Source organism: Aspergillus novofumigatus (assembly GCF_002847465.1).
Source record: "Aspergillus novofumigatus IBT 16806 chromosome Unknown P174scaffold_2, whole genome shotgun sequence".
NCBI classification, from domain to species: domain Eukaryota; kingdom Fungi; phylum Ascomycota; class Eurotiomycetes; order Eurotiales; family Aspergillaceae; genus Aspergillus; species Aspergillus novofumigatus.
The window spans coordinates 2953997-2966082 of record NW_020194275.1 but is presented as its reverse complement, the minus strand read 5'-3'; the positions used below and the strand labels follow the sequence as shown (position 1 = coordinate 2966082).

The 12086-nt window shown below is 48.9% G+C and overlaps 4 protein-coding genes and 1 non-coding gene across 5 annotated transcripts; 4 read left to right on the top strand and 1 right to left on the bottom strand.

Moving 5' to 3' along the window:
* The first annotated feature begins 2135 nt into the window (after positions 1–2135).
* Positions 2136–3927, top strand: sdh2 (succinate dehydrogenase iron-sulfur protein subunit SDH2). Its single transcript, XM_024826713.1, has 3 exons — positions 2136–2953; positions 3016–3167; positions 3221–3927. Exons 1-3 carry the CDS (start codon positions 2530–2532, stop codon positions 3542–3544), a joined length of 900 nt encoding a protein of 299 aa, XP_024685915.1. The 5' UTR covers positions 2136–2529; the 3' UTR covers positions 3545–3927.
* A 29-nt stretch (positions 3928–3956) lies between these two features.
* Positions 3957–4028, top strand: P174DRAFT_t52. The gene has a single exon. It is a non-coding gene; the product is annotated as a tRNA-Ala (tRNA).
* A 508-nt stretch (positions 4029–4536) lies between these two features.
* Positions 4537–5856, top strand: P174DRAFT_439100 (gelsolin family protein). Its single transcript, XM_024826712.1, has one exon. The coding sequence runs from the start codon at positions 4554–4556 to the stop codon at positions 5745–5747; it is 1194 nt and encodes a 397-aa protein (XP_024685914.1). The 5' UTR covers positions 4537–4553; the 3' UTR covers positions 5748–5856.
* A 530-nt stretch (positions 5857–6386) lies between these two features.
* On the bottom strand, positions 6387–8141 carry P174DRAFT_428770 (uncharacterized protein; the record flags this gene model as incomplete). The annotated part of the gene is made up of 6 exons (XM_024825531.1): positions 6387–6469; positions 6523–7174; positions 7203–7372; positions 7403–7575; positions 7919–8068; positions 8092–8141. The coding sequence occupies 6 exons, from the start codon at positions 8139–8141 to the stop codon at positions 6387–6389; spliced, it is 1278 nt and encodes a 425-aa protein (XP_024685913.1).
* A 2536-nt stretch (positions 8142–10677) lies between these two features.
* On the top strand, positions 10678–11440 carry P174DRAFT_501913 (uncharacterized protein). The gene is made up of 2 exons (XM_024831058.1): positions 10678–10714; positions 10771–11440. Exon 2 carries the CDS (start codon positions 10842–10844, stop codon positions 11238–11240), a length of 399 nt encoding a protein of 132 aa, XP_024685912.1. The 5' UTR covers positions 10678–10714; positions 10771–10841; the 3' UTR covers positions 11241–11440.
* Positions 11441–12086: the final 646 nt, after the last annotated feature.

Here is a 12086-nt window from a genome sequence, read left to right as displayed (position 1 = left end):
GTTCCCACCCACTGGCGCTAAGAACGTCTGTTTGCAGCGTTACTTAATCCACAACAATGTCCTTGACTATGGAGGCCAATATATGAAACTCAAATGTCGGCCGGAATTTCTTCTCGACCATCGGTAGTAACTTGCTTGTCAGCCGTCGACTGATACATAGTGGATAGTGGATAGTTCATCAATGAGGGGCGAGGGGAAACGAGCCTAGTTTAAAGTGTTTCATAGTCCTACTTAGGAAATCCCTAATATCTTAACCTCTCTGCACTGAGTCAGGGGGACCGGCTAACATCTTAGCTGCCGGATGTTGTTGCGGTTCTTGAGAAATTCTCCGTCTTGGCGGGTGTGAGTTGATGTATCCAGAGATTCAAACTTGAGACTTACGACGCTGCATCTGTGCGAATACGAAACTCTAACAATGCGGCTTTCTTTTTGAATCTTTTGATTGACTTCGACCATGGTTCTCAAGATTCAAGTCTCATTGTAGTGCGGACCATGTGGTTGTGGTAGAAATCAAACTGAGAGAGACATGATCCACAGTGGATCACCGCGATTGATTCTTCGACCATATGATCAGTCTCCATTTTCACGACTAGTGTCTTTGTCAGGGCCCTCAGGGGATACTCCTGGACGTCATAAGTCCATAACTCATAAGTTGAGATAGCCTCTTAGGGAATAAAAGGATCACCCCTGCATATACAAACTGACTCCATTCCCCATACTCTGCAGATCCACATAGGGCACCGTCCGAAATACCGAGCTTAGCCTTGCCTTCAACGTGGTCTGATCTGGGCAAATCATGGGTACGGAGCAGTAAGCGGTTGTCTTAATTGTAGGAAATTGCCCGAGGGCTGCAGGCTCTAGTGCCTGCTTAGCATATTGGCAGATTGTAATCGTATTAAGCTGCCATACCAAGGAGGTAGTAATTACCGCCTAGACGCTTTTCTTTACATCCTCAGAGCAATGATGGATAACAGGCTGGATATGCTTGTAGAATAGTTATCTCGGCCATACGCCAGCTCCTGTCTTATTGCTACTTTAGTCGACCATACTTGGAAGGTCAAGCAATACATCGCACGAGATAAGGCATTAGTACTCTACTTCAAGACTAGTATAGAAGGACAATTTCCGCATCCCAATAGTTGAGTCCTTCGGCCGCAGCAACCTCGTTGCAAAGTGATGGAGAGGTCTGTCTGGTTCATCTGGTCATAACATCCAGAGTCCGGAAAGCCCCCCGATGGTGTTGCCTTACTGAAAAATGTAGTCCTGCCGCGACCTCGAAAGCCCAATGGCCACGGGTTACGCGGGAAGGACCTCGAGGTCAGCTTTAACAAATGTAAGCGTCAGTGTAAGGTCATAAAGCTCTTGTCGGCAGAAGATGGATCTTCCTGTCCATAGTGATTCTGCGGGAGGTCCGGAGCACTCCCGAGTCTCCTCCGTGACGCTTGCTCATTGGAAGTCAAGAGCACATGCGGAAGGCGGTTCTGTCAAAGACTGAATCAGACTAGACTGTCAGTGGTAACTTATAACCAATTGCCTTAACGTCTCATTTCACGAGAAAAAAAAAAAAAAAAAAAAGAGAGAATGCTGGACAATTGACCATTGAAACGACAATGCAGGTAAACGGCAGTTGGACAGTCAGGCACGATCATGAAGAAGAGCAGATGAGCATGATCTTGGCCTTCAACATATTTGCTCTGATGTCAATTAGAGCCGCATATTTATATGCACATCAGTTCATGATATGATCATTCCGATCTTCTTCACTCAAGCCGATACGATGTCTGAATTAGAAACGATCGACAATCGGTCCCGGTCGGTGGGTGTCATAGCAGTCTTGCATACTGAAACAGATCTCCAGATTCGGTCTATCAGATCGGTGGTTCGAGAGCAGACTGAGGCGGATGTGATTGGCAAAGCTATGTTGATCTTTGCGATGGATGAATGGACTGCCACCACCCAAGGAGGGATAGTGTTAATGCCTTGTTGCCTCAGGCTGTTTCACATGACGTTCGGTCGTCGGAACGGCAGTTCCGTTCCCCCTTGGACCTGGGCCAGCACTCAATCATGTCTATCGACTTCATAAACCAGGTGGTTGTATATCATAGACAGTGATAGAAGGTTCGCCTCTCGATTGAAACAGAAGCATCTACCGAGAACGACGGAGTGGCTGCAGGGAATTATATTTCTTGCATGGCAGCGAGCTTTCGCCGTGTATCCCCGACGCTTGCAATTAGCGAATGTGTGATTGGCCTGGACGGGCTGAGTCAGCAAATTGCCGACCGCCAGACCCGAGGTTACCTTAGCTCCCAGAAGCGACAAAACATCTCCAGCGGCATCTGAACCGTCTTCCGGACTCCTTGACCCTCATCTCGTCGTCGCCGCTGGCAGGCTGCTGCTATATCTATCCGTCTCTACTTCTCCTCTCTGCCTCACTGCCACTTTACACGACTCAATCGACGCCTTTCGGCTCTCCACCCTTGGACTTCAGCGCTCGCGTGATTGAAACGACCTTCCACTCGTCCGCACACCATGGCTGCTCTTCGTTCGACCTCGCGCCTCGTCGCATCCACAAGGCCTCTGTTCCGTCCTGCCGTCTTTGCTCGCTCGTATGCCACTGTTGATCCCGCTACTGGAGTCGGTCGCACTGGCAGTGCCGAGGCCAAGGTTACCCCCGAGACCAGGACTTCCGATGTTCAAGATCCCAACCCGTCCAAGTCTCCGAGAATCAAGAAGTTCCACGTCTACCGCTGGAACCCAGACCAGCCCACCGAGAAGCCTAAGATGCAGACCTACAGCCTGGATTTAAACAAGACCGGTCCTATGATGCTGGATGCGCTCATCAGAATCAAGAACGAGATCGACCCCACCTTGACCTTCCGGAGAAGTTGCAGAGAGGGTATCTGCGGTAGCTGCGCCATGAACATTGACGGAATCAACACTCTGGCTTGCTTGTGTATGTTTGGCCCACCTGGAATCGATTAAGGACATTGAGCTTGGTTGCTAACATCCCGTTAGGCCGTATTCCCACCGACACCAAGCAGGAGTCGCGTATCTACCCGTTGCCTCACACCTACGTCGTCAAGGACTTGGTCCCCGATCTGACCTACTTCTACAAGCAATACAAGTCCATCAAGCCTTACCTGCAGCGTGAGACCAAGACCGAGGATGTGAGTACTTCTCAGATTTTGTGAATATGTAGCCCAAGCTAATACAAGAATAGGGTCTCGAGTACCGCCAAAGCCCCGAGGACCGCAAGAAGCTCGACGGTCTTTACGAATGCATCCTGTGCGCCTGCTGCTCGACCTCTTGCCCTTCGTACTGGTGGAACAGCGAGGAGTATCTGGGTCCCGCGATCCTGCTCCAGTCTTACCGTTGGCTGGCCGATTCTCGTGATGAGAAGACCGCCGAGCGCAAGCACGCTCTCGACAACAGCATGAGCGTCTACCGTTGCCACACTATCCTCAACTGCTCGCGGACTTGCCCCAAGGGCCTGAACCCCGCTCGGGCTATTGCTGAGATCAAGAAGATGCTCGCTGCCCATTAGGTGGTGTGTTCACAATAAAAGAAACTTGCTTCTTTCGTGTCCAATTTCCCTGTGCGCCTATATTTCTTTTCACCTTTTGTGCGATGTTGTTGCATTACTTTTTCCCCTCGATTTCGAGGTTATTCATGTCGGATGTTTTTATAGGTGTAAATTGACTATTTGATTCAAGCAATATAGTGGCGATATTCATCTTTTAAATCGTGTCCGTTTGGGGCAGATTATTTAGAGGAAAACCATGGTCCATAATCATAGAATTCAATCTATCCGCACTGAGATGAACATCTGTATCATGTCGCCATGTCATATGTGAATCCGCCAAATACCAGCGATAACCTGGAGCATGCTCGGGAATTCTTCGGCATTTGTTCGATTTTCTTTATAGACGCATAATTTGGGTGGCGATAACATCACTGGGCTGTTAGCACAGTGGTAGTGCGCCCGCTTCGCATGCGGGAGGTCGTGGGTTCGATTCCCACATAGTCCATTTTTGCTATTCACAGCTTGATCTTCTGTTTTTCTCTTCCTTGTATTGTTTTTGCATGCTGTCATTCTCCTATACAGCCCCTTATACCTGTTTGTACTGGGACGGGAAACCCTTAGGCCTATGGGCATAAAATTTACTGCATCATGACTGTCCTTAGGGCTAATAGCAAGATGAATGGGTATAGTCACAAATATATATCTTTCATGTCCTGGTATATGTACAGCGCAGCATAGTCTTATTAGCACCTTTATTAATTTTGACACTTATGTTCATGTCTCTGCGGAGTACACTCAGATAATTCAGAATTCTTTCTTGACTTGTGTTTATAATGATTGTACCATAAATAAGCTGAGATCGGACCGAGGACAGTAAGTTGGAACACGATGCTATTTATAAAGGAGATCTCCACTATCAGTGTAGATCGTCCTCTGCCTCACTCCTAGGCATTAACCCCACCATCGGTGACCGGTCCACATTGTTTCTTTCCTGTCCTCAACTTCTAACCTTCATCAACTATTACCAAAAATGCCTCCGCACGAAGGATTGGTCCATCTCAAAGAGTACGACATCAAAGACAGCAACGTGGAATTCATCGGCTCTGACATCGACCACCGCGTCAAATACAACTCTGCCGCATCCGAACCAGCCTGGAACAACGGCCAGGTAGGCCAAGAATGCGGACTCTTCATCTGGCGCATTGAAAACTTCGAGGTCGTCCCCTGGCCCAAGGAGCGCGCAGGCGAGTTCTACGACGGCGATAGCTATATCGTCCTGCACTCGTACAAGGTCGAGGACAAGCTGTGCCACGATATCTTCTTCTGGCTGGGAAGCAAGACCAGCCAGGACGAGGCGGGCACGGCCGCGTACAAGACCGTCGAGCTCGATGAGTTCCTGCATGGGGCTGCGACGCAGCATCGTGAGGTGCAGGCGCACCCCTCGCCGGAGTTTATGGCGCTGTTCCCTCGCCTCTGCGTTCGGTCTGGGGGCGTGCGATCGGGCTTCAACCACGTCGAGACGGAGGAGAGGCCGTCGAAGGAGGTCATCACGCTGCTTCGGATCTTCAAGCATCCTGGTGCTGCGCGAGCTGATTCAGTCATCGTGCATGAGGTCGAGCCGACCTGGGAGAGTCTCGACGATCACGATGTTTTTGTCTTGGATCAGGGGGAGAAAATCTGGGTCTGGCAGGGCAAGAACTGCAGCCCGATGGAAAAGGCAAAAGCTGCCCAGGTGGTCAACGATATGACTCTTGCTAAACATCTCGACGTTGAGGTTCTTTCCCAGCTGGAGTCACGATCTAAAATCATCGTGGACCTGCTCGGCGGCAAGGATATCCAGCAGTCGTCTTTCCAGGCGCCGCGGCCCGTCTCGTTCCCTGCAGGAGGCGATCGGGATAGTGACGAGTCTCAGTCCCACAAGTTATTCCGACTCAGTGACGCCGCAGGGGCGATTTCGTTCGATCTCGTCAAGGATGGTCAGCAGATCTCACCGTCAGATTTGGATGGGAATGACGTCTTTCTCTGCGACACCGGTAGCAGACTTTGGGTCTGGCAAGGCTCGCAGGCGAGTAAACGGGAGAAGGCGCTGTGGCTCAAGGTCGCCCAATCTTATATTCGGCAGATTCAGGAGGAGAGGGCCAACCCAGCTGCCCATCTGATTCCAGTCTCAAATGTGGCACAAGGCCATGAGAGTCCTGCATTTTGGAAGGCTATTAGAGTTTGAGATTGGCCGCGTGCCAGTCCTTCTATTAGTGAGACACGCTTGCTCGGCCTCACGCTGTGTATCTAATCCAAATGGTAAAGATGTCACATTATGCGAATGAACATGATTAATGGCTTCAATATTCAATTTGATTCAATTTAATTTCCACAGAATATACTTTTAGGAACTGCGTTGCTATTGGCATACAGGGCTATGTCAAATTTGCAGAACGTTGACCTGATACCCTCCGCTTGCCGGAATCATCTCCCCCAAGTGGAATGTAAGTTTGGCCATATCATGCTGAAAGTGTCCATCCACATTTCCTGCTAATGCAACAGAAATTAGTAGATTTGACTGCTTGTTTCCAGATTTACCCAGGGAATCATTGCAGGCCACATAGATTCAATAGCCATGCGAGCCAGGGACGAAGGCTTCCCTGGTGAAGTGGTTCAACCGAACACCCTCTGATTAGTTAGATGATTTTATAAGAATATATAAATATATATACGCATCTAAGCATGGGGAGGTCTACTATAGAATATAATTTCTCTCCACCTCCTATATATTACACTCTTACATCAATCTACACTTAATATATATAATCACGCTCATCTATATCTTATCCCTTCCCACTTAGTATTCCGATATTACCTTAGCCTCTCAAGCTGCTCCCGCTGCATGCGCCGCGCATACCGCGATGCGCCTCCATGATGTAGAGGTCGAAGCTGGTCTCTTGGCCGAGGCTGCTGTATTTGTAGAGTGGGAGTTTTCGGTGCGCGCGGTATGTTCGGCTTACGTCCTCTGGTTGCACTCACGGTGGCTTCGTCAGCAGGTATATTCAGTTCATATCTTCCGGGTGCTCTCCTGCTGGCTTCGTCCGTGGTTTCTAGCGTGTATTCGAGCTGGAAAACACCGAGTGGCCCATCGTTTTGCATTTTGACAACCTGTCCATTGGGCCCCAACCACCCTAGGTGTGTTCCCTTTTGTTCAAAAAGATTGACTGCCACGAAAGCGCCATTGTCAAGCTCGACGCTGCGATTTGGATCCGGATTCACCACTGCTTCAATTGCAGCATTGATTTGTCTCTCGAGTTGTACACCACGCGTTGAGTCGGTGGTAGTCAAAGCAAGCAGTAATTGCCTGTGGGCCAGTTTAACCCATCTGAGATCATCCTCGTTTTCTGCATTACTAGAGCCATCCTTTGCCCGCAGGCCCCTGGCATCAACGAAGGCCACTAGCAGGTTTGATGAGTCACTTTTGCTACCATAGAGAAAGCCTGCATTGCTGTACTCGTCGTCGTCGTCGGTTTGCCGCAGGTCATACAGATCCTCACGTTCATAGTCCTTCGTCCTGCGCCGGAACTGGACTTCATAATGAGACGTGGCTTTTAGCTGGTTATTGTATGCCAGCAACAAGAACGCCCCGTCTGCTCTGTTCTTTGACGGGGGCTGGATACGAGAATAAAGGATTACATACCTCACGGTTATAGTGCGCTGCGGGAAGCAGGGTTTCAAGTTCGCCTGTAACGTCGTTCGTACCGGCGCCGATGATCACTGAACGGGCACCGTCGTCGTTTGTTGGCCACCGCCACTCGCATCTTTGAGCAACTGATGTGAAGGTGGTGAACATATCAGCTTTAATAGTCCCTGTTTATGATGGGGCAGTGTACTACTTACTTGAGCGTAGGTCCACTTGGAGGTTGCCATCCGCGATGCTGACATTTTTTGCGTCACCCAGGACAGATTGGAAAAGGGCTCGATCTGGGGCACGTAGACGGAACGCCTTCCTAACCAGCTGCGGGTCTTTGTGTGAAGGATATCGTCCACCAGTCGTGGGATATAATGGTACGCTTCAAGTTTGCCAATCATGTCAAAGATGCTGACTGTGTCTTTTCGCTTTCCGGATATTAGCATGGCACTGCTGCGGTTACCAGTACGTTACCTTCATCACACGCCAATTGTAGAAGGAAGCGACTGTTGAACACCAAGCCGGAAGGCTTCATTGGCCAGGGCAGATGTCTGTTAGCATGGTTCCGGCCCCGTGGAGGAGGAGAAATGGAGAAAAAGAGGGTCAACTAACTTGTTACAAAGCAGAGTGTCCCCGCCTTCAGCGTTCCAGTTGATTGAATGCGTTGATCTGCTTGCCGAATATTCCGTCTTGTTGCTGGAATTGTTTTCACGGCTTGCACTGACCTCAGCCTGAAAACTCCACCCGACACCGAGGCACTCGCCGCTGCCTTAAGGGTTCGTGTTTTCTCTTTAACAGAGGACCCTGCAACACTGTCAGATTCGTCCGTCAAGTAGAGCCGGCCCCTAACTCGGCGTTGGGGACGAAGACATGGCCTACTCCCACATCTCAGTCAGACCTGTCGTGTGGGTAGATATGATGTAATCGAATATCCCGCGGACTGACCATATTTTTCGCAGAATTTCACCAAGTAGTGTTTTGTCTCATTCAAGGGTAGAACAATATCAGTTTGTTTGATGGTGTCAAATTAGCCAGTCCTCAAGATGCTTCCTTTAAGAGTTGCGATATCCACTTCGACCACGATCCGTAACCTATGTGCCTCCACCGGCAGAGCTAGGAGGAACTACAGATTAAGACACATAGAAGAGTCCAGGAATTGGCTTTATAATACCGTCTGCTACATAAATAGCTAAATGGACGTTTATAGTAACACAACAATCATTGCATGGATGATTATTTGATACTTCGAGGTTCTGACATCATCATCACGGAAACAAGAACGAATCGCTAACACTATCGCATTTCTACATCTCCACAGACATCGTCAATGTCTTCGCCGTCGGTGGCACTCCATATTGTCTTTTCTGTTGAAGATACGAGGGCATCCTTCGACCGAACACGCATAAGAGCCGGGGCGTACGTGCATGTTCTTGACATGCCGCATTAGGTCAGCGTCTCGGCGGAAAGGTCTTCTATAGTTGCAATCTTTCCATCTACATCTGAAGCCCTTCACTTGGGATCCTCTTCATTGCTATCAATGAATTGTAAGACTGGCCAGAAAGAATAGAGGACAGGTAACTTACGATTGCGAACCAGTGTCACGGTTGAGACCTTGATTCTCGGCTGGAGTATGGTCAGAAGTGAAATCAGCGTATGATAACCCCTCCTTGCCTTGTGTGGCACCGGGATGAGGTATGTACAAGTCGGCCATCATTGTTTGGCCAGGAACCATAACGTCCATCGAGGGATGAACGCCACTGGCGTTGTTGACACTGAGCAATGTAGAGTTCATTGTACCATCCAGAAGAGGTGGGATGTACAAAGGATACTCAAAGACACCATTGAATCCCCCTGCGCTTTGAGTGTGAGAAGAGTCAGGCCAGTCCATCGTGGGGCTACGCCAGCTCGACTGGTTTGCTCGAGATGAAGAATTTGTAGGAGAGTGACCAAGGTTGGTGTTCATCTTCTGTATACTAAGGTACACACACGTTAGCCGAGAAAGCAGGACCGATCAGAACAGACGGCACTCACCTTGTCCGCTGTTTTCACACAGAGTATTCTGAAGAATCTGTGGTGCATGGAGAAATAGTAAATCGGCCATTTTGCAAATGTTTGGCCTTTTATATAACCCAGCTGGTGGTGAAGTTGCCCTGCTTGACCCGTGTAGCGGGCGACCTTCCCTGGCGTAAACCGACATTTTAAATATTAACGTACCTCACTAATCGTCTCTAGGAAGCCGCCCCACCTCGTCTTCGGGGGTGCCAATTGTTTTTGTATTCGTTTATAAAGCAAAGCGCCCACTTCAAATTCGATATCTAATCCACTCCAACCCGCACCTGTTCTATAATTCTGGTTTCTTGGAAGTAACATATACAGAACCGGATGAAATCTCATCAGGCCACAGGTGATCCATAATAAGCTGGATGGTCTCAGTCAGCAGATGGAGTAACTTCGAGGTGTGCATTCTAGAAGACGCTACCATCCAGTCGGTCAATTCAGTTTTGTCCGCGTCCAAGGACAATGCAGCGCGCGGAAACTAAGCGCCTGTCAGTCGCGGAATACCGGAAATTGATCCTCTGGAGCTTCAAGGTGATCTTACATTGTACGAAACATGCAGGTAGCTATGCTCGCCAGCAGCAGCATATGCATTGCGCTCGGCCAGGCTGCGGCTGGCGCCACCTTTGACGCTCCCACTGATTCCCGCAATAGAACCTCCTCTATACAGGCGAACTGCGTCAGAGTGTCCTTCTTCAACCATTCAACTCCTGGCATTGCGACTCACACGGAAGCTTGAACGGCAGTTTGGGTGAGGGAACTAGTCGCTTAATGAAGCTGCAGCTGCTGTTTCGTCTCGAAGACTTCGACTGACGAGTCAGATGTGAAAATGAGGGATCCGAAATTTAAACTGGTTCAAAGTGTAAGCCTTCAGGAAGTCGAGGCCTTGCCCTTAGCGAAGGCGACTGGTAATAGGCTACATCAGCCGCGGAGCATGGAACCGACACATGAACTCTCAATAACTAAGGTACCTTACTGGTAATCTCGAGTTTCAATACCTGGAGATATTGCTCTCTCGGCCGATCTTGACCCACTTTAGCATCTATGGATATCTGTATTCCACTCGTTCATTTTGTCTTTGCTCCTTGTCGCGTCTAAGCGCCTTTCCTTTCAGTTAGACCCTAACAAAACTATGAAAGATGGGAGCAAGCGAAATCATTGGTCATTTTGCACGGTCACAGGAACCATGCGCGTATAGGCAAGGAGGTTAGCGCTCAAGCAAGCATCGACTGGTTTCGACGCAACGTGTCGACATGCGTTACACAGGGCTATGCAACGATTCGATACCCGGCTCTCCGAGTCAGTGATTGCAAGCAAACAACAGCTGCCGCTTGGGGATATCGGCGGCAATCTCGGCGCTGCTTACACATAGCCCAATAGTTATTCTATAAGAATGGGTCTGCGTTGGGCAGCAATATCCAATTCTTTGAAGACCTTCAAACTACTCCAAAATCACGCAAGTAGCTGTAAGTAAGTTCAGATTGAATCCTCTGTGCTCGTTTACTCATCCTCTTTTGCGCAGTATCCTTCTATCCCGTCCTATATATCCCCACATCCGCTACGCAGCCTTCTGACGTCTTCTTTTGCTTCAAGATGTCAGAGGTCAAGGTATATGTAGCCATATCCGACGACGGCGGTGTTTACAAGCACTGGGCTCTCTTCATTGACGAACCCGGAGCGGACGAAACCTGGCTCAATGCCCGGGGATCTGATGGCCGTTTTCGCTATGAAACGGAGAAAAGAGACGTTCGTCGTGACGAAAGTCCGGTGGAGCTAGTCTACCTTTGTGACGTGGATGTCGCCAAAGCCAACATGATTCGGGATGTCGCGAGGAAAATCCCCGTTCACAATGAGATCTCCGGTTGGAATTGCCAAGACTATGTGCTTGATCTCTTGGACGAGTTGGAAGAAAGGAAAGTCATTGACAGTGAAGACGAGGTATATCGCAGGCAGAGGACTTATATTGCGGAAAAACAAGAAGGACTGGCATAACGCTCTTCTTCGTCTGCCTGTTATTGGAGAAGTTGGATGGATTTCTTCCTTTTCCTCGCGAAACCGATTGTTCATATTAGGCATGTAAGCTCAGTGCATGATATCTATCCGATCTGTTGTTGTCAGCCAGTTGCCGTTTAACACCTGAAATCGAATTTTCAAGTGACATATTGCTTGAGACGTGCCGTAGCTAAACGAAGACAGTCATTCAGAGTGGCACTATGATAATAGATTGCTTTGACATGGATGTCCTAGAGCCGATGAACAAGCACAAGCCAATGTATAGGGGACTGCGAGGGAGGAATACTCCTTGGCAAATAAGAATACCAGTCATTCTCCTCCGTCAGACACAATGTCCTTGTTCATGAAGTACATCCATAGTGCTTTGGATAAAATTTGCTGTCTTCTCAGTCAATGATGTTGATCACGACACAGGCACTGTTCTGATCCCGATTCACTATAATATTATCAGTCTTGACATCGCCATGGAAAAGACATACATCGATCCTGATTCATAAAGAAAGAACGGAAGAATTTGACGCATGTTTTACTGCCATGACGGGGAGTACTATGGTCGAGATGTTCAGATCCAGGAGGTACGCTGAGTATTGAGCTGTCTGTGTGGTCCTCGGCTCATTTCCTTCAACGCATTCCGAATAGTAGTTTCCTGAAACGTTCTCAATTGGCAGAAGATGCCATCGAGCTGACTCTGCACAGACACCTTGTCTTGATGTGCGAGTGTAGGCCACCCTTCAGTCAACCTCATATCGGGCTTGGAGAATCGTTCAACAGGGTCGCTACATTCTGAGATGGTGGGAAGTCAGTCTCAGGTATATCTCCAATATC